Below are 22,449 nucleotides of genomic sequence, written 5' to 3'. Positions count from 1 at the left end.
AATAACTCACTCTTTAATGGTAAGAGGAGACAAATCAGGCTAAAACAGACCATGCTGAATTATAGAATAGAACAAGAGATTATTACTTTAATTGATGTGAGATCGAAGGATAATATGGCAGATGTCCTTACAAAGGGATTGAACAAAGATCAAACATTCAAAACAACGGGGGAGTTGGGGTTAAAGACCATTTAGTCAGGTCTTAACCTAACCCAGTATTATTTTGAATTATTCAAATCTCATCTAGGCTTGGTAAGCATTCGGGACAGTTTACATGTTTCAGATAACTTAGTTAGGTTACTAAGTATGGGGGTTTGTGAAACCATTCCATACTTGATGGTGTAGCAAATCTTCATGTGAAGTCTCCGTATTTTGTTATTCCACAAAGGAATATGAAAAATGTCCGATATATTTTAAATTTGATGACATGTCTTTCATAGTATGACGTACCATTCCAAATTTGATGATACAACATAAATCTATGACTGATATGACGAACACAGTATTCCAAATGAAAACATATGATCCTTATGATAGAGACTATATAGGATTGAGTTCCTGTAAAGAAACTTGATGATGATGCTTATTATTTTTTGATTTACCTTCAGCCATATATGAAATGTACTAAGTTCTTATTGTTGAACTAGATACTATTGTGCAAATGATTGAATTCATATTATCTTATGAAATTCATATTTGACAAATTACAGAGAATGGCGAAGATGGAGGAGAATGGTTGAACCTGGATCTCGATGAGAATGACTTACTTGATGAGTAAAGTCACACGGATTGCAAGGACTTTTCCTTTTGATTACTTCTTTTGGTTTAGCCACTTGCATGTGGAACTCCGGATTTATTGTTGGATTTAGTTTTGATCTAAAACCCTAGTTTTATCTCTTGAAGTTTACTTATTGCTTACTTGATTTTTTGGATTATTGATATTCAATTTGTATTGATTTAATTACTGATTGAACAATGGTTTTCTATACATGCGTGGTGGATATATGTAGAACATAGGAGGAGATTGTAAGGGTATTTATGTAATATCCCTTCATATGTTCTAATATAATCCTACTTGTATTAATGCCCAAGCTGTGAGGGGCAATCTAGTAATTAGCTCATCTGACCTAAACCCTAGTTTCCTATAAATATTAGCTGGAGGCAGCAGTCTGGGTATTCCAAACTAGATACTCAGGGTGTAATGCTTTAAGCAACCTTGTGCTTAAACCCTAACCCTAACATCATTCTTGTGCTCTAAGACTCACTATTTGCATCCTACCGTTCTCTCCGCCTCTCTTTTTCTCCTTTCTTTTAAGAAGTACGCAATTTGCCCTTTGGAATTTGGAAAGGAACACCTTTAGAAACAGGTCTTTATTTCAACCCCTCATTTGAAAAGACTCTTGAATTATAAATTTAAGTTGTAAGTTTTATTTCTTTTCAAATTGAACGTTTCAAATTTATAATTTTCTGCAATCACTACAAATGGAAATCACTCAATTAGTGAAACTTTCCAAAGGAAGATATTCATTAATTGATTTCATTGTTTGAGCGAGTCAGCTTCATTGAACTTCAGTGATTTGGGTCCAAAAAACCGTTCCATCTTGTTGCAATAACAAACCGTCGAGTCGCTCCTCTGAGGGGTAATTGCACAGAGGAACAGATAGGTAAGGGAGATGTCTTCTCCAGGGGGAGACTCTCCGATGCCTAAGTCAGGCTTCTTCACAGTAGATGAATCACTAGAGTCAAGAATGAATCCAATCCCCTTACCTGGGTTATGCCTTGTTATTTATAGTCCAGAGTAGAGGTCAAGACGGTTGGGGAGAATCCCACTTTAGAAGGTATCTAGATATGGTAGGAGACCCAGTGTTGATCCCTTTTAGGTGAAGTTTTATTCTTTGGGAAGAACCCTTCCTTGGTTAGACTACGGCGTTGGCCGCTAACTTGTCGACCAAGCGACCAGCTTAGCTGAGCTGGCACCTCAACGTGGTTATATATGATAGTGAACCGGTGAATAATTTGGCCTAACGTGCTTAAACCAACCCCTAAGGTTTGCCTTTATCGGCTCTTCGGGGTGATTCTTTGTGGTTGGCACCTCTCACCCTCAATATCCTCCTCGACCGGACACCCCCTCCCTCATTGGTCCAGATTTTGGGTTTTTTTGTGAGACATGCGATCCTTCGTCCTTTATACTTCATAGAAAATTTCTTTCAGGGGGCTTTGCCCCCTACACCCCCCGACAAGGGTTTGCCTACCCCCTACAACCCCCACGGCCCGCTAACCGGCTAGCGGGACCACCATGGTCGAGGAAGGTGAACAGTACTTCCTTCAGCAATTGGATAAAAGGGCTTTTGAATCATTTTTAGGAATGTGAGGATGATATAACTTGGGTGTAGGGGTAAGAGTCCTTATCGAGACAGATGTCAATGTCTGGCCATGTCCTGTTATCATCATCGCTGGGGAGAATGACAAAATTCAGCGTCTACAAATACAAAAAGCGATACATGGGATCTAAAGGCTTTATAAATAAATACACAAGGATAATTGGTTGGGTGATTTTTCAATCGTTGATTTGTCTTTATTGACCAATATAGTCGTTCTTATTCTAAGATCACTATATTGGTCTTCTACTCACACTCTATCACGCCTTCTTCATGTTGCATAGTCCCATGTGATAATGGACTCTTCTATTATCGAATGTGAGACCTACTCGCAATCCAACTCTTTGTATTATAAATATACTTACTGTAGTCGGTTCTATTAAGAATTAATGGAATACAATCACCTATTATAATATGGTATCAGAGCAACAGGGCGCCGTTGAACGTCGCCATCGTCACATTGTGGAAACCGGTCTTTCACTTCTTGCACATAGCTCTGTTCCCCATCTCTACTGGCATTTTGCCTTTGAGATTGCAGTCTTTTTAATTAATCACCTCCCTTCTCGAGTCTCCTCTGGCGTCTCTCCTTATCAGCTCCTTTTCCACTGCTCATCGGATTATAATTTTCTGCGTATGTTTGGTTGCTTGTGTTTTCCTCTTCTTCGACCATTCAATTCTCATAAGATCGATTTCCGCTCCTCCCCACATGTTTTCCTGGGTTACAGTCCTTTTCACTTGGCCTACCATTGTCTTGATCGATCCACCAATAAAATCCAGCTTTTTCGTCACGTACGCTTCTCCAAAGACGTTTTTCCTTTTTTCACGTACACCTCACTCCCCTAATGCCCCACTCTCCAGGTCCTCTACCCACCCTTGGGCAGCAGCTTTCATTAAGGCTTTACCATTGCCAACCCCACAGCCCACTCACAATACACTTCCACTCACGGGTTCACATGCTCCCCCATCTCCTATGTCATCCCCACTACACCACACCATCTCACCGTCACCCCCCCACTTCCTCTTGCACCAGTTCCCTCTGGGTCCCCCACATCCATGCCTCGCACCCATACCTGCATATTCACGGACATTTATCACCAAGACCCCCTCCCTGCCACCCAAACCACTATACCATCTTCCTTACCATCCACTGTCCCTGCCCCTCCACCACCCTCGGCCTTACCATCTACCACCCATCCAATGACCCTACGTCCTCGTAAACCAGCCCCCCATGCCTTGACTAACTCGCTCTCTTTACCTCTTGAACCCACTTGTTTTTCACAGGCTATCAAGCTCCTTGAATGGTGCACCGCCATGGCTGAAGAATTTAATGCACTGATTAGAAATGGTGCATGGATGACTCTTGTTCCGCACCATCCTCGTATGAACTTGGTTGGGTGTAAGTGGGTTTATCGTGTTAAGCGCAAGGCTGATGGTTCTCTTGAGCGCTATAAGGCGTGCCTTGTTGCCAAAGGTTTTCATCAGCAGCATGGGGTTGATTATAATGAGACATTTAGCCCTGTGGTGAAACAATCGACCATTCGCACAGTGATCTCTTTGGCTATCTCTCACAGGTGGCCCATTCGTCAACTTGATGTCCATAATGCATTTTTACATGGTGAACTTTTTGAATAGGTATTTATGGTACAGCCGCCTGGTTTTGAGGACAAGTCCAAACCTGATCATGTTTGTCGCCTTCATCGTTCTCTCTATGGCCTCAAGCAGACTCCTTGTGCTTGGTTCCACAGACTGAGCAGCTTCTTATTGCACTATGGGTTCTTTGCTTCCAAGACTGACACTTCTCTCTTCATTTTCAAACAGGGTCCTACAGTGATTTATGTCTTAATTTATGTTGACGACATCCTGGTTACTAGAAACTCTCCCTCTCATATCTCGGCTTTACTTCACCGGCTGTCCACCGAATTTTCTATCAAGGATTTGGGCCCCCTGCACTTCTTCTTGGGCATTGAGGTCACTTCCCACGACACGGGCTTACATCTCTCTCAATCTCGGTACATTTCAGATTTATTACATCGTGCTGGTATGTCACACTGTAAACCAATATTGACCCCTATGGCTACGTCTATCAAGCCATCTGCTACAGGGTGCTCCATTTTTTGACCCGACTCAGTATCGGTCCATAGTTGGTGCTCTTCAATATGTCACTCTTACCCGCCCTGATGTTGCTTTCGCTATTAATAGGGCATGTCAATTTATGCACGCTCCCACAGACGATCATTGGAGCCTTGTCAAACGCATGGTTCAGTATCTCAAGGGCACCCACACTCATGGCCTTTTCTTTGACCGTTCCTCTTCATATACCTTGCAGGCATACTCTAATTCCGACTGGGCTGACAATTTTGAGGATCGCAGTTCTACAGGTGGTTATGCTATTTTTTTGGGCCCTAATCTTATTTCTTGGAACTCAAGGAAGCAAAAGACAGTCTCCCGTTCCTCGATGGAATCTAAGTATAAGGCTCTTGCTGACGCGGCGGTTGAATTGATTTGGTTACAGGCTTTATTTCAAGAACTTGGAATTCCCCAACTCGCACCTCACATTCTTTGGTGTGACAACATTGGGGCAACGTATCTCTCCGCCAACCCTGTTTTCCATGCTCGTACCAAGCATGTTGAGATTGACTTTCACTTCGTTCGTGAGCGTGTTGCACAGAAAAGTCTTCAGGTTCAGTTCATTTCCGCACTTGACCAGATTGCTGATACATGGACCAAGGCCCTTCCTAAAGGTCGCTTCCAGTTTATGCGGGACAAGCTAAAGATCCGTTGCTTCGGCTCTTCATCTTGAGGGGGTGTATTGACAAATATAGTCTTTCCTATTCTAAGATCACTATATTGGTCTTCTACTCACACTCTATCACGTCTTCTTCATGTTGCACAGTCCCATGTGATAATGGACTCTTCTATTATCGCATGTGAGACCTACTCTCAATCCAACTCTTTGTATTATAAATATATTTACTGTACTCGGTTCTATTAAGAATTAATGGAATACAATCACCTATTATAATAGTCTTCGATAAAGAGTTCGTACTTTACCAATCTATTAACTAAGGTGTTGGACTTTACTATTAATGGTGTCTGGTGTTTCCCACAAGTTCGGTGTGATGTTATGAAGGAGGTGTGTTCTCTTGCTAATGAAGTGCCGCTGCCCACTATCCCAATTGATGGCCAATGAGTTTGGTCTCTCTCCCCGTCTGGTGATTTCTTTGTTCAATCAGCTTGGGAGGCGGTTCATATGAAGATCCCCATGGTGTCTTGGTGCCCGTTGGTCTGGAATAAATTTCTCTCTCCGAGACAATCGGTCTTTGGGTGGAGACTGATCCGTAATTATTTGCCAACTGATGACATTGTCATAAGAGAAAAATCTCTTTGGTGTCCAAGTGCAACCTTTGTGCGTAAGCTTCCGAGAGTTTTTCTCATAATTTTCGCAGTTATACATACTCTTTAGCAGTGTGGAATATGTACTTAGAGATTATTGATCTCCGTTGGAATGGATCTCAGTCTATTCAAGAACTTTTTTCCTAGTGGAAAATAAAGGTGGTAATTTCTCCTCTGAAATCTGTGTGGATGGCAGCTTTGATTATAATCCTTTATCAGATTTTGGCAGAAAAAAATTTGAGAAGATTTGAAGCATCAGCTAGAATTATAAAAGTTGTTTGTTATTCTATTGTGAAGTGTTTGTAGGAAATATCTAATGTTGTTCCTTGCTCGGTTTCTTCTGTCAAGGATCTTATTATTTTCAAGGCTATGCGGATCTATTATGTGGTTCCTAGAGTTCATTATATTCTTGAAGTATTTTGGATTAGGATCCAGATCCTCTACTTTCGCCCTGCCCCTACTATCGTGCGCCCTACACACAGCAAGGCAGGTAGGAGCTATTGGGTTGTTGCAATCATTAACAGGCAAAACTATCAAGTGTTTCTCGGTTTATATTGGGATCGCCACAAATTTTAATGCAGAAATTGGGTGAAATGGCAAAAGAGCTTGGTATTGATAAGATTTGGGTGAAATGCGACTTTACTTAAGTGGTTACTTGTATTAGGGGTGTCAACCGGTTGGGCTCGGTCGAGCCCAACCGGGCCTCACGGTGCTTAAAGCCTGCACCATGACCGCATATTTAAGTATTCAGGCCGGGCCTAGTCGGACTCGGTCAGGTTTTGGGCTATAATCGGGTAATATAATCGGGCCTTAAACGGTGCAGAAGTGTACCGGGCTATGGACTTGTTTAAATATAAACGAGCTTTAAGCGGTGCAGCCCATTAAAACTGAATATTTTAATTTTACAAAGATGTATACTATCTTGCCACCTCTTTTCTGTATTTTCTCATTAAAATTGAATATTCCAATCGTTTGAGCATGACCGGTTCATTAGAAATAGGCTTAAATAGTGCACCTCATGTGGCCCATGTCCCATGATATAATTTAAGCTCAAATTTGAATGAAGTGAGATGTTGAACATTTAATAGGCCCAGCCCAACAGAAAGTTAATGTCATAAAAATATAACCAATAAATCAGTGTGCCTTTCAATAGGCCTAGCCCAACAAAAAATTAATGTCACAAACAGATTTAGGCCAATAAATCAAATAGGGTCCAAGCCCATAGCAAAGTTTACAACCTAAAGGGTCGGGCCTGGATTCGGTCGGTCTGGTCGAGGGCCCGACGGGATAGAACTCCACACCGGGTCCGCCCAGTTACTAAATGTGTCGGGCTTTGCTTAAGCCCGACATGTTTAGTAAATGGGTCGGGCCAGGCTTTATTCGGGCGGGCTCGGTCGTGTTTGCTGGGCTGGGCGACACCCCTAACTTGTATTACAGAATTGCAATTCATGCAAAAGTGGTTGTTCTCTAAATGTTTCTTGGACAGAATTACATGGAAATGTTCTCTAGAGGTTGGTTAATTTCTTGTCTGTTGATGGACATGCCGAAGGTGGACAAGTGATCTGACTTGTTTTGTGATTTGCATTTGTCATCTAGGGATGCCTAGACGTTAATTTTGTAAATTTTCTCTCTTTTTAAATAGAAAATTACTTTACTAACCTTTAGCAAAAATTTAAAACAAAAAAATTAACATTTCTTAAGAATATAGGGTCTGTCCGATCAGTATATTCATAACACTACTTGGAAAGTAAATGAGCAAAACTAACCAAAAGGACAAGTCCAGAAAGAAATAAACATGAAGCATCTCTAAATGATCCACCATCACTAGAATTGTTGTCACTTTTTTTACTTGGGGCAGTCACCACGGTTGGAGCAGATAAATTAGAAGCCAAAGGTGGTGATACAGGTGCATTTGTTAATGGAATCACTGAACCATGCAATGTTGGAGGTGGACTTCCTCGTGGTGTAAGAACACTATGGTTACCTGCATTATCAATTTTAGATTGCTCACAAATCCATGGATGCAACACTCCAGATTAACTAGAAATTATTAATTATAGAGTTCTACTACAAGTCATAAACTGAATTGATTACCTGAGCATTGAATCTGAGAAGAGTTAGATAAACTGCAGTCCATCAAATGCAACAACACATGTTAGCTCCACACATTTGCATTTCAATAAACTTATACTCTTCGAGGGTAGTAGTGATTGGTATCTTACAATGTGTTCGGTATGCATTCTCAGAATTCATTCTAGGTTGATTTCACATTCACAGATGATATATATAAGCAGTTGTTTTATATCTAGAATGTGAAATCGACTGCAAGCAAATGTGACCATTTGTGACCAAGTGATCACGAATTCGAGTCTCAAAACAGCCTTGTTGTGAAAAGTAAGGGTAAAGTTGTATACATTATGACTCCCCAAACCCCGTAGTGGCAGGAGCCTCGTGCACTGGGCACATCCTTATTTTTTAGAATGTGAAATTGACCCAGAATGCATACTAAATAATGCAGCCTTGCACTTTCACATGTTGTACCAAGTAAAAATGAATAAGGGGAAAGTTTTCATACACGGCCACACAGCCGTATATGTGAGAGGGGTCACTCACAAAGAGTTGGAAAAGTCATAAATCCCCACCCATTAATTAATGCCTTGAAACTCCCACCCTCTCACATACATGGTTTACACGACCGTGTATGAAAACTTTTCCCAATGAATAATGATGTTTACCTACTAAAAATTTTCCGGCCAAAATGGCCACGATATATGCATTTTGTTACATTGCAACCCCCTGGCGTTCGGTCCATATGTATGTCACCAATGAAGAGATTGGTCGCTTTGCACTGTAGATGGGAGCAAGAGGTTCCGATACCGGATGGAGAACATCGGAGACTGTCAAGTGGACTATATGAGTATTTTAGCAAAGAATTAGATGGAAGAAAAAACACGAATTACAAGATTAACGTCTAGGCATACCCGATTAATGACTTACTCTAGATCATTCATTCCACATCCACACTTGATGCAATTGTTGGCAGTTAGAGCATAAGAACCATTTGGCACAATTAAACTCTCATTATACCAATCCAGATTAGCAGATGAGCATGCTGCACACATTAAGCCATCCCGAAATATATCATTTTAAGAGGAGTTCGGAAATACATCATTTTTGGTTCATGTCTTTTTCGGAAACAAGTGGAATTTTTATCCTCTCAAGTGCGCCAAGTGCACCTTTAAAGAAATTTTAATCCTCTCTCAAGTGCGATGCACTGCCCAGTGCACCACACTTGAGAATCCAACCGTTATTCCATCCAATACTTGAGAAGATAAAAGATGCCACTACCCAATGCACCAGACTTGAGAGAATAAAAATCCCCTTTAAAGTGCATTGGATTTTTATCTGCTCATGTGCAGTGGCCACTGTGCAACGCACTTTACATGTGCACTAGGCAGTGCACCATACTTGAGAGGAGGATAAAAATCGAAACAAGTGAGATTCACAAAACAGAAAAGCTTAAGAGCTAGTCGGATCTTTATCCTCTCAATTACACTGCCCGTACTTGACGTCAAGTACATCTAACAGAGGAGGCAGAAATGACTATCCTACCCCCTGCCCGAACACATTGCCCGAGGTGGGGTCCACCTCCCTCTATTAGATGTACTTGACGTCAAGTACGGGCAGTGTACAACGCAATTTAAAAGCTTAAAAGCTAATCAAGCCCAAAACTTCTGTTCGTAGGATGACCAACATGTATAGCGTTCCAAATTGAGCCTAAAGTTACTATATTTGTACCTATTAAAGTTGTCTTCTCATAAATTATTCTTTGGGCAAGACATCGCTTCCTAGTCGTGTAGCCCCTGCACCAACGGGTCAATGAGAGCATGTGCATGGGCATCAACATGGATGGGATTAGTGATTTCATTGAGATGGTATAGTAATTTCACAAGCTCCTATGTCTAGGTATATGAACCACACAACCAGGTAGCATTCTATTTCTTGGCAAGACATCACTGCCTGGTCGTGTAGCCCCCGCACCAACATAGGGCCAATGAGAACACACGTATGGCCGTTAACATGGATGCAATTTTTTATTTTATTTAATAATTTCACACACTCCTATGATCGACTTGGTGTAGGAACCACACTTGACACAACTAGCTAGCGTTCTTTTTCCCTTAATGGGCAAGACAATCGCTGCTTAGTTGTAGCCCTGCACCAAGCAGAGCCAATGAGAACACACGAATGGGCATCAACATTGATGGGATTTTTTTATTTCATTGGACGGTATCGTAATTTCATACACTCCTATGTCTGGACACAGGATTTTCCTTTCATGTTGAGTTCAGCCAAACACTGATATCACAGCGCGGTACAACTTACAAAAAGCACATTAGACAAACCCTATAGCAGCAGAATTTTTGTGCTTTTGAAATTGTATCACCTTGAGTATATAGTAGCTTTCATGAAAAAGCAAATAATGGGTCCATCCATGTTGATGCCCATGCGTATGTTCTCATTGGTTTCCGTCCTGATGCTGATGCTGGGCTATACAACCAAGCAGTGATGTCTTACCCAAATATTAATTAGAGACACGCTGAAACAATTCTTGTGGTCCTGCAAACTAGAGACCCCTATTGGCCATTGTAGGGTCAGGTTAATACCAACATTTTGGTTTGGGCCAAAGACATTAATTCTTGTAGTCTTGCAACCTAGAGACCCCTATTGGCCATTGCAGGGTCAATTTAATACAACATTTTGGTTTGGCCCAAAGACATTAAAATTCGTACCCAGTACATCTAACTACCTGATTCACTGGCATAATGAAGTGAGAGTCTATAACTGTTGCAATTATGGTGGTTAATCATCCAAACAGTACATAGAGATTCCATCTCTCCCTTGGTTATTTCTCTAATCTAGAATCTATTCAACAAAAGTTACATAAGTGGGGCTTAAGCTTGTTAGTAGTTGACCTGCTCTGAATACCATGTAAAGTTTCCATTCAAAATGTTCGAACTACTAGATGTAGGGACTCCCTGCAGGTGTATAAGGGGATGTAGGTTTGTTAGTAGCCGATGTGGGACTAATCTCCCAATAGGTTTACTATTGTCAAGATAGCCCATATATATGATATCGAAGAACCCACAACTAATATAAGAAGGAAGAAACAGAGTAACTGTTTCAAGTAACTCTACATATTTTGTTAGGAATCCACTTGGAAAGTGGAAGTAATAATTCCACATCAGATGTGACTAGCCCGGTATGAAGACTTATAGGTGCTTGGGCACTCTCTCCTTGACGACTAGTTTTAAGGATGAGTTCAACCCAAATCCCTGACATATGTAACGTAAAGAAAAGTGCAATCAAATTAATAGCAAAAGTTCTTTATTGGAAGAGTGTTTAACTAACCTGGGATTGGAACAGCTAGTACATCTCCGGGATCAATTACTGTTTGTGAAAGCCCATTAACAGCTTCCAATTCTGTAACAGTGGCACTATATGTAGCTCCAATGCTGCTCAAGCTCTCTCCTTCCTGCACCACATAAGACATGTAGACAACAGTAATGCCATTACTGCTGTTGTTGAAGCATGTACATGGCAATGGAATTACAATGCTCATGCCATTCATTAGCTGATGTTTGTCATCAATTCCATTAATAATCTTGATCTGCTCTGCACTAACAAGCCTAGCATACCCAGCTGATATAGAATCTAAAGTGTCAGCTGCTCGAACAGTGTAGTTTGTTGAAACAGATCTTCGAATTCCATCCACACATGGGCATGGAATTGGTATTTTGAGTAGAGAATCGGAGGGAAGAATTTGGTTTTCTGGGAAAGAAATTGATGGGTCTAGTGAATTGGAGGCTAGAATGTCATTTACATTCACTTGGAACCTTGAGGCAATCTCAGAGAGCTTGGAATCCCAAGGAAGGAGATAAGAGAGAAGAGCATTACAAGAATCTGAGGAATTACAAGGTTCGATTACTGATTTCGCAGATATTATTCTAGGGAAGATGATGAGTAGAAGAAGAAGTAGAAGAATCTCTATTTGAATTTTCATTTTGCAGAGTATCATTGTGCTTCCATGAAATCGAAGAGAGAAAGAGATTTCTTGTTATTCTTTGACATTATGGGTAGATTGCTGCAATGGTTATCCATTCTAATGGAGGAGAGATTGGGTTGTCTGGTTAGACTTTGAAGGGAAGTTATGGGCTCATATGCATGTCTTAATGGCCAAAGCTACTTCAACAACTAGTCCTCAAACCTATTTGGTCTTTACTTCTTTTCAGTGTGGAGTTCTATTTTTGGAAGTTGGGGCTGGGGAACCTTTATAAGTGAAGGAATTGAAGTTGGAAAATTATTGAAGAAACAGAAGGACGTGGGCAGTGGGCTCTCTAAATTTATTGTTTGTTACAGCTAAGAGATGTAAAGAAGGAATATTTCATCATTGGTATATACTTCAAGGTTTAAAGGAATATTAACTCAACTAACTACCTTTTTCTATGGGAAAACTTGATTGTCACTTGTCACTTGTCACCTAGGTAGATTACAAAATTTGTTATAATTTATTTTCAATTACTTAAATACCCACAATATCAAAGATATGATTGGTAAAAAAACGCAAAAAGTAATTTCAAAAGACCATAAATTGATCCAATTTTCTTTTAAAAAAAATAAAGGTAAAATGTTCTTTGTAAGGGTGCAACCCACACCAGACACAATGGGGACACAATGGGGGGGGGGGTGGGCGAAATGATCGCCCCATGCACCCTCATGAAAGGCAGAAATCCCACCCCTGAGATGTCAGCATGCGTTCTGGTTGGCTGCCGTAGATGTAGCCCCTGCGCTCCGCCCACAAAGAACTGCTCCCCAAAAATCATATACTTAGGACATAAGAATTTTTTTTTTTGATAGTAAGGACATAAATGGAATTTACTAATTATATTTCAGACTCTTCCTCCTACCCAACTTCTATAAATTTTTTCTGTGACTCTGTCCTTAGTTCCTTACCTCTTTTATTCTCTCTCTCCGTCTCTACCTCCTCTTTCACCTATAACCAGCGAAGCGACGTCCAACGGCACCCAACACTTTGACACCTTCATTTAAATGATTAAATCGGTACATATATGCTTTAAAAAGTAACGAGGCACCAACACTCTGACACTTTCATTGAAAGATTAACTGCTTACTAACACTACCGTGATTATAAATGAAGTCGATTTAAATTTCCTACAAAGAAAGATAACTAGTACTTAGCCCTTCATCAACCCATTAGTTACAGAGTCTGTCTCATTCTCTGCCCCCATTCAAGCCATTAACTACAAAACGGGGAAGAAAATTCTCAAATTATCCCAAACCATGCACAAATTGTCTTTGATTTGGAGTTAGATGAGAGAAAATCATTCTTTCATATTTCGGACTGGCATGTAGTCTCCTTAATTGATCTCTCACAAGTGGAAGATCAAAAGTTGAAGCATATTGAGGAGATTATCCATCATGTTGACAATCTAGAAGAAGTGCAAGATTTGAAATATAAAGTTGAAGAGAATCATTGGGAAGATACTCAAGTTTGTACTTGGCATAGGAGGAAGGGTCACGGTGTTAGGTTTACTTCTTATTTTAATGTCATTGTATTAGGTTTGTCCTTTGTTTTCTCAGCTCAACTGATTGAAACATCTGATGTCCTTTGGAAGATTGCAGTGTGAATTTGTTTTGCTTCATTTTGGGACAAACCAGTTTTGATTCACTAGAGTCTCGCTATTATTTTTCTCTTTGTTTGTCCGAGGCCTAGTGCCTCTTAGTGGCATTTTTCTGTTTCACTTTTTTCCCTTCATTTGGGATTTAATATATTTATGGGAAGTAGTTTTCTGTTCGGGAGTGCAGCCTACGCCAACAGTCCCATGTGCCTCTATCTCACCTCCTCAAAACAAGGGGATAGGGGTATCTTTTCATATGGAGAGGAGAGAGATAGACTCATGGGAGTGCTGGCGTAGGCCACACTCCCGGATAGAGTTCTTTTTCCCTATATTTATTCACTCTTTAAAAAAAATAAAAATAAAAACTTGCCTCCGCTTGGTAACCCAAGTGCCCATCGACAAGATTACCCCTTTCTTGTTTTTTGGTAATCAAAAGTCTTGAATGGTATATTCCATACATAATCATCAGCATCAAGTACCCTAGCCATGGAGGATTTGATGGCATTTCTAAGAGAATGGATCGCTTATGCCTTCCTTTGACTCTGAGCAATTAGGATTGAATAATATATATATATTTAAGAATACAAATTTTTTTTTTTATATAGTTGCTTCTACATATAATATTCTTGAATATAACGTATAGTTTTGAATTCTACCTTTTTTTTCATAACTAATAATTACCTATTAAAGTAATGCAGATATTTAGTTGCATTTGTGGTTTGTTTTGCATCAAAATAATATAATTCTTTTTTATAACCTAAATTGTAATAAAATTATGAGAAAATTTTGATCACTCTCTGTTGCGTGTGAAAACCTTCGTTGTTCGGTTCGCCCACGGATGAGCCTGCAAAACTCGAGTAAGCACAAGAGAGCCGGTGTAGCTCCGCCCCACTCCGATGCTTAAGTTAGGTCTCTGGCGCAACAGCGTATCAACTTAGTGAATAGTGAGATGAGCGTTTGAGCTCCATACCTGAGTGTTTATAGGATGAGATGAGACGGCTGGATGAGTCCTTGTATGGTAGGAGTCCTCTATTGGTAGGGCTCTTCCGTACGGAGCGGAATGAAGAGTTATTCTCGGAGAAGGACTCTTAATAAGGTAAGAGTCCTTATTGGAACGTGATTCGATTTCGTCGCTGGATTGCGGCCCGATTTGTATCCCATGATCGTTGTGATATGATGACGTGGCTTCGTGATCCCAGGGGAGTCGCAGTTACTGCCGCTGGAGAGGCCTCGGCCTCGGGTTGCCGTGCCCCTGGTGCTAGGCCTCGTGCTCGGCGTAGGTGGCGAGTGAGTTGCACCCTAAGTGGTATGATCGGCTCGGTGGGCACCAGACCACACGGGTGCTCGGCCCGGCACTTGCCTTCGATGGTCCTCGACCATATGGCCAATCAGGACCGGTCCGGCTCAGTGCTCTACGAGCTTGGTGCTCGGCCATGGTGTTCGGCCATGTCGACGATTGGAGGTGATCGTCCTCCCCTCCAGTGCCTGGTTTGATGCTGCACCCTTTGGCTCGGCTCGGCCCTTGGGTTCGGCCTCGATCTGTCCACATGTCTTGCTCTGTGTGGTGGGTGGTTCCATGACTCATCACTCTCATATACTTACCCTCTGTTTACTATAACTTTAAGTCTTTAACATCTAATTCTCCTAAAAATTCAAACTCTAACGTCTCTTTCTCCCCTTGTTAATTTGAAATACCCTAATTATCTTTCCATGATTCAGTCGTCTCATTTTTTTTTATTTATTACCAAAAGTGAGATCTTTTTCTTCTTCTAGTAATGTATAGAATAGGGTTTTGTACATTGCAATGTTCAAAATAATATTTTTGTGTTTGTATTTTTTTCTCTTATAAAGCAATTATATTAAACACGTAACATATCATTGTTGTTTAAGTTTTATTATATTGAATTTTGAAAACAATATTATTATCGTAAACCTACCATACGTGTCTAGGAAACCCTCTCTTCTTTCTTTTGGTTTTTTTTTTTTTTTTTCCTTCCTGTAATTTTTTGTATAAATGCTACTTAAGTTGATTGACATATTTTTTTAATCTTTTTTCGGAAAATTTTAAGCCTTTGTCTCAAACTTCTAGTTATTCTATTGACTTCCATGTTTTTGCAATACAAGGGCTTCACACTCAGGGTTTCAAAAAATCGGTGAATCGAATTGGGTATCGGCTGGGATCGATCCCAATATGTGATGTTCCATTCCGGATAGAGGTTTTAAGTTGATTCCCCCGATTTCTCTTGTTACAGGCCGATTCTACAGTTTTTCGGACCGTTTCCAGCGAATTGGACATTCCGTCACCGATTCCTGATTTTAAAACCCTGTTCCAACTTCCAACTAGCAAAGGGGGTTGGATGCTCAACACAGCCTCTGATGCAAGTGCACTTTATCTAAGAACGCTTATCATTTGGCGATTCAAGGGGAAGTGGAAGTTGGTTTGATGGGTTCCCAAGAGAGTTGCAGAAATGAGCTCTGAATTCGCCGGAGATTCTGTACAACTGAGGTCCCTTCAACACCCATTGCAGGAAGATTACTTTGTTGATAGTGACTGTTCCCTTCTTGCCAAGTCAGACTTTGATTGTCGTGAGTACCGAAGGGCTGCTCATGCACTTCGAGATCAGACGGGGAAGAAAGCTATGTTTTTGTGCGGCTATGCCCTTTATCTGGTTTGATTTGGTCTCAATCTCTGTTGCATGCTTAAATTAAAATGTGTATTCTTTACTTTCATTTCTTCCTCCTTTTTGTTCTTTTAGATTTATCTGTGGATTGATTGAAGAAACTTTATCTTTAGTTCTTCAATTTGCAAAACTAAGTCGCCTTGGGAGAGGGATGAAGATTTTGACTTAATTTTTTATAGGAAAGATTTTTACTTTATTGGTTGATGTGTTTTTGTAGCTATCTACTTTAGCTATTGAATGTAAAAATTGCTAGCCTCAAAATGTCCAAAGGACTAGTTCATTTTGAGAGATGTTATACTATTGACATACTTGGGTGGAAAGTTAAGGAAAACAACAGAGGTTGGAGTTTCAAAATCTACTATCCAGAAGGAGAATTCATTGCCCCGACAAATAATCTTCTTGTTACATTAGAATATTGTTCTAGATATGGGATGAGTGGTGAGGGTGGGACTTGGTGCAATGGTAAAGGTTGCTTCATTGTGACCAAGTGGTCATGGGTTCGAGTCTGGAAACAACCACCTCTCTGCGAAAGCAAGGGTAACGCTGCATACACTATGACCCTCTCCGCTGGGTACACCCTTTTTATATGGGATGAGTGGTATTTGAAGGATCTGGGTGCCAAAATGCAATGTTTACTTTGCTAGATCTCATAATTGTGTAACTTTAGCAGCTCTGAGACAGCTAATGAAATGGTGAGTATTGAGGAGAAGGAGACCCCGCAAAGTGAACACTTTAAATATCTGGGGTCAATTGTAAACAAGATAGGCGACATAGATGACAATGTTACCCAAAGGATTAAAATAGGGTGGGTGAAGTGGAGAGGCGCGACTAGAATACTGTGTGATCGGCATATCTCTCTTTAAAGCTTAAAGGAAAATTTTATAGGATTGTCATTAGACCAGCTATGATGTATGGGTTGGAATGCTAGGCTGTGAAGAAGTGCCATTTTAGTAAACTTGGTGTTGCAGAGATAAGGATGTTGAGATGGATGAGTGGGAAAACTAGGAAGGATAAAGTAAAGAATGATCATATTAGAGTTGAGTTGTGAGTAGCTTCGATACATGATCAACTTAGAGAGAGTCATTTGAGGTGGTATGACCACGTTTAACAGAGGCCTTCAAGGGCCCCAGTCCGGACGAGCAACATGATCCAGATTAAGGAAACCAAAAGAACTAGGGGCAGGCCTAAGATAACCTTAGGAGAAGTGGTGAAGAAAGACATGCTTAGCTTAGGCCTTGCTCCTAGTTTGAACTCAAATAGAGCTGATTGGAGTTCAAAGATCCGTGTAGTCGACCCATTTAGTTGGACTATGTTGTTGTGATGCTTGTATTACACCGCTCTTCGAGACCGAGAGCAGAATGTTGGGCAGTTAAGAAGCGGTACGTAGCTAAGAAGGATCGGTGCCATAGAGTTTGTGTCGATGTTGTATGCCCTCCCCCACTCTTTTTACTTCTTTAATTTTATTCTATCGACACCCATTTAGTTTGTCTCTTTACTTGTATGCCCCCTCCCCTTCCCCCCCCCCCTCCCTTTTACTTCTTTATTATCTCTTATAGGATCCACGTAGCCGACCCCATTAAGTTGGGATAAGGCTTGGATGTTGTTGTACTGGATGTCAAAGACCCATCTTTTTGGTGCCCAAGTACTTTGAGTGCAAGTATGTTTCATCATAAAGTCTACATAAGCCATATTATATCATAAAAAAAAACATAATCCATAATAAATGTAGAATTGATTTCACGTTAGCTAATGTGAACTAATGGATCTCACAAAGCATGGATTAATTTACAAACTTCAGGACAGTGATCAATTTATTACTATTTATCTCATAATTTAAAGGTAAATGATTTAGTGTCAAGCAGGAGCAATAATTTTTTAGAATGAGTTTTATCTTTGTTTTTTTTCCCCCTAATAGTTTGATCCAAATAAATCACAGAAATGGGCTTATTTTAGTGGAAATTATCTTTGGGTTGGGTTATTTATGTGTTGGGCCTTTGATCGAATGGGTTTTCTTTCTAATGGGCCACTTTAATGGGCCTATAATATAGGTGGAGGCTAGGCATACGGGATTAGTTAAGTATCTTTATTTCTTTATTCTAATTGTTATTAAGTGTTGTAATTTGGATGGATTAGGATTCTGTAAGTCCAGTTCTGTTTTGAGTCAGTTTCCTTCATTATTTTAGTTTCCTAGTCACTTTATGGTACGTTATTAGTTAAGGATTGGGCTAGGCCTTTTTTTTTCCAGTGTTTTGTGTCTGTTTTTGAGTCTTCTATTTAAGTTTGTAAGGGGGTCCAGCATTGTAGATGAATGAAGATGGATTTTTGCTGCTCTTGTTTGTGGGACTCAGAAACTGGGTGTGGGATTCAACTATTCTGTTGGTGAGACTCCAATCATGATGCAAGGCTAGGTGAGAAGCCTGGTCATATCTTCTTGTTCTAACCCTCTTCTTCTATCCTTCTTCCATTCTTCTTCTGCATTATCAATCCAGAAAACCAAGTTGTCAAACAGAATTCTTTCTGTTATATGTATACCATAGTTGATTGAACCTGAGTTTTCTCCATTAATAAACACCATAGATCTCATATCTGATCACATATACAATAACTGCATTTCATGCTTTACTGATCTATGGTTTCAAAATCCAATTTTGTTGGCTGATTTGGTCCCAATATATGCTGTTGTTATCAGTGAATGTTCTGGAAGTGTTTCTAGAATCCTATCCCCAATAGGATTAGTCCATAACTCCATATCTGACCATCTGATATTAATCATATTTTGAGGAGTTATTCTAGACCATTAAATTGACATCTGACCATAATTTCATTCCCATCTAAGTTGCTGATTTGCTGATAGCTGAGTTCCTAGATTTTAGGAACTATACTTGCTAGTTTTGGAATCACCCAATAGTTTACAATCTGACCACCAATTTTCTATCAGAGATATGGCTGCTCCACATTCTTACCCTATAGATTCAAGAGATGATTAGATTTCTAGGCATCAACTGGCTGATATGATTAAGAATTTGGCTGATCCAATGGTATCCATGGAGTAACATCAGGATACAGTGTCACAATGTGTTGATACACTGTCACCATATCAGCCCCACCCCAGAGGACCATAGAGGTGACCATTACCTTATAATACCGGCTGCATCACAAAACATCAACCGATGTTAGGGAAGGTTGCCACAGAGAACTACTATATCACCGGCTACATTTGAAAATCAAGATAAAGAAATCAAAGAAGCCTGCAATGACAATGAAGAGGCAATACTTGAAGACTTTAAGACGGATGATAAACGATCAGAGGTTGCTAATATGGAGGTTTGCATTACAGAGGCAATGTAGAGTGGGATCTCGAAGAACCTAACCCCAGGCAGGATCTTTTTGAATAAAGTTTATGCTGATTTGATCTCCAAAACCCAGACAACAATTGAAGAACTTATAGCAGAACACACAATGAAATTGATTGAAATAGAAACAAAGAAGAAAATCGAAATTAGAAAAGAAGGATAGGATTGGATTGAGTATCCCACTCTCTCCCGGGTCTATCACCCACAGCCTCTCACAGCCATTAATGGCTTTAACCAAGCTCTTTCTTTTTTTTTTTCTCAAACTCGACTTGGCTGGTTATCAGCCTATTCCTTTATTTATAATTCCAACTAATTACATCCAGGTCTCAAAACAAAAATCCAATTAAAATAAAACTCCTATTCCTAATCTAGAAAATAACTACAATGATAAACTTCTAAAACCCCACCCAAGGCAGCAAGCTTCAAAGTACTCCACGCAAGCTGTCATGGACCCACCAATTCTGGGTAGATAAATAAAGAAAATAATCCTAAATTATCTCTAACTATAATTACATCAAAAACTGAATAATAACTGTTGAAGTGTAGCCTAGTTCACTTACCCGTTCGATTATCTGGTTGAAGTGTATAATGTAACTAGGTACATTGTAGTGTCTAGGTTCATTTTGCACATGTTAATTGTGCTAGATAAGGATTGAGTCAATCATTCCATATTTGTAATAATCTCAAGTTATCTGTCACCTTGACAAGCCAATCTATTCTCTCAAATCCTCTCTTCTCAACTTGGTATCAAGGCCCAAATACTTTTGGGTATTTTTTCATTCGATAAGAAGAGCTCGGCCCCATGCATCTGAGGCTTCGGCTTCCCAAGGCTGAGCATGGTCAACTAATTGTGCCGCCTCCACTGACTCGCTGACCCGCTGACTGGCAATGGCATCCACTTCCACTCACCACCAGGGCCTCCGGCCCTCTTCTTTCTCTCGCTAGGGCTCTAAGTCCACCTACGATCATCGCTGGCACCCTTGCCAGGGCTCCGAGCACCGCCGCCGCCTCTCACAGGGCCTCTCAGCCCCTTCTTCACCATCGCACAGGGCTCTAGGCCCCCTCTCCGCCGTTGCTCAGGGCTCCCAAGCCCCTTTCCGCCATCTCGCAAGGGCTCCAGGTCCCCTTTCATTGTCGAGCAGGGCTGCAGGCCCCTTTTCACCATCATACAAGGCTTTCCAGCCCTTGTCCGCCTTCACACACTGCCACCAGACTTCCGGTCTTTTCAGACCTTGCCTACCTCCGCCGACCTCAACCAGGCCACCGCCAGGCCCCTGCCGACCCTTCCAGGCTCACTGTCGGCCCTCCCAGATGCTACTAAAGGACAGCTGCCCTATTTTTGGTTGCTTCTGGCTGCTTAGATTCTATGATTAGCGTTGCCCAGTTGTATTTTCTGGTTGCTGTCTTCTTCACTTGCTGCCTTGGTGACTAATGGTCCTCTATATTGCTGCTGTGATCATCGCCTTCACATTCAGTGAGTGTTCTATCTCCTTTTTATTATGGAAAGTTCAGCAACCTTTACAGGGGGAGTAGAAGGTAATATAAGACTAGATTAGAGATAACCTAACCCCAATACCCACAATACAGTATAACCAGGCAGCAGTTAAAACCCGACCCGCAGGTCAGCTCTAGGTCCAATATCAGAACCTCAATGTCCAGCCCTGTGATGGACTTAAAACTAAGGTTGAGTGAGGTCTAGACAGGGTGGGCTAAGCCTCCAATTTAGAACTCAGATTAAGAGATGAAGGCTGATTACAAAATTACTAGCTAAAGGTGTATCTAGCGCAGCAGCAGGCTCTAGGTCCAATATCAGAACCTCAATGTCCAGCCCTGTGATGGACTTAAAACTAAGGTTGAGTGAGGTCTAGACAGGGTGGGCTAAGCCTCCAATTTAGAACTCAGATTAAGAGATGAAGGCTGATTACAAAATTACTAGCTAAAGGTGTATCTAGCGCAGCAGCAGTGATGGCTCCAAACTGGGATCAAAGGTAGGTCTCAATGGCTGGATTCAGCTCTCCAAAACTCACTTGAATCTGATCTGCAGTTGCAGAGATATCAAGGCCTGAAGTTGCAACAGGTTCTGGCCATGAAATCTGAATCGCAGAGATGCAGCAGTCCTTCAATTGGTTGAATAAACAGCAGCAAGATCTGATGGTGTCTAAGGGTTGATTCTGATCTTCACAAGGGATTACAATCTCACAGCAGCGCTAGTTGATTACAATCTCACAGCAGCAGTAGCAGCAGGGATCGAGTACGAAGAAGGAGAAGAAGGTAGAAAATAAGAATAGAAAGGGGGATAGGGTCGGCTCTCTCAGCCTCTCATCCTCTCACCAGGACATAAGTTGCATAAAAGCAAGTTTCATTCATCAACGATAATCGTTGGGTGGCCTCTTAGGACAGTACAATATATAAGCTCAAGTGTTGAGCCCAAAAATAGAAACAAATAAAATAGGAAGTCTCTTATAAGGCTGAGACTTGGGTTACAAGCATAGTTGTCAAGGCGTCCAGGCGCCTTGGTCTACTTGGTCGCCTAGGCGGGCGCCATGGACGCCTTGTTGGTGCCGCCTTGATTTTTTACCCTCTCCAACGCCTAGGCACTGTGATAACTATGGTTACAAGTAATGAAACTAAAATAGTTTGTAACTAAAAATAGAAAGTCTTACTCAGATAAGCAACTAAAATAGAAACTCTTATTTAGCTAAGATTAATAAGGACTGATATTACAAAAAAGGAAATAACAAAAAGGAAACAAAATCTTCTAGAAGTTGTCCCATTGATCCTTGAGTGTCTTGCTGTCCAAGGCTTCTAGAATATGGGAAAATAGAAGCACATAAAATATAAGCTGGGCCCACAACACTGTTCACGTGAACAGTAAATTTTTTCTGACTTCTATTATGGTCCTTCTCCTCTTCATGCTTCGATCTACAACAGAAGGTAGTGTGGT

General features: G+C 40.8%; 1 protein-coding gene across 2 annotated transcripts; it reads right to left on the bottom strand.

Annotated features, from left to right (window-relative positions):
* Positions 1-7,489: 7,489 nt before the first annotated feature.
* Positions 7,490-11,875, bottom strand: LOC122664835 (lysM domain-containing GPI-anchored protein 1-like). Of its 2 annotated transcripts, XM_043860840.1 has the most exons (5): positions 11,184-11,875; positions 8,769-8,883; positions 8,507-8,668; positions 7,866-7,897; positions 7,490-7,755 (listed from the first exon to the last, which is right to left on the bottom strand). In XM_043860840.1, exons 1-5 carry the CDS (start codon positions 11,848-11,850, stop codon positions 7,508-7,510), a joined length of 1,224 nt encoding a protein of 407 aa, XP_043716775.1. In that variant the 5' UTR covers positions 11,851-11,875; the 3' UTR covers positions 7,490-7,507. The 2 variants fall into 2 exon arrangements, with proteins under 2 accessions (XP_043716775.1, XP_043716776.1); XM_043860841.1 differs by lacking the exon at positions 8,507-8,668.
* Between the last annotated feature and the right edge of the window lie 10,574 nt (positions 11,876-22,449).

Source organism: Telopea speciosissima, chromosome 6, assembly GCF_018873765.1.
Source record: "Telopea speciosissima isolate NSW1024214 ecotype Mountain lineage chromosome 6, Tspe_v1, whole genome shotgun sequence".
NCBI classification, from domain to species: Eukaryota; Viridiplantae; Streptophyta; class Magnoliopsida; order Proteales; family Proteaceae; genus Telopea; species Telopea speciosissima.
The sequence above is the reverse complement of the archived record's forward strand: the minus strand, read 5'-3'. Positions and strand labels throughout refer to the sequence as shown.

Coding starts and splice junctions, on each gene's coding strand:
- LOC122664835 (XM_043860840.1), bottom strand. CDS start 11,850: ATGATACTCTGCAAAATGAAAATTCAAATAGAGATTCTTCTACTTCTT. Junction 8,669..8,768: donor TGTGGAATGAATGATCTAGA/GTAAGTCATTAA, acceptor TCCACTTGACAG/TCTCCGATGTTCTCCATCCG. Junction 7,898..8,506: donor GGCCGGAAAATTTTTAGTAG/GTAAACATCATT, acceptor GATGGACTGCAG/TTTATCTAACTCTTCTCAGA.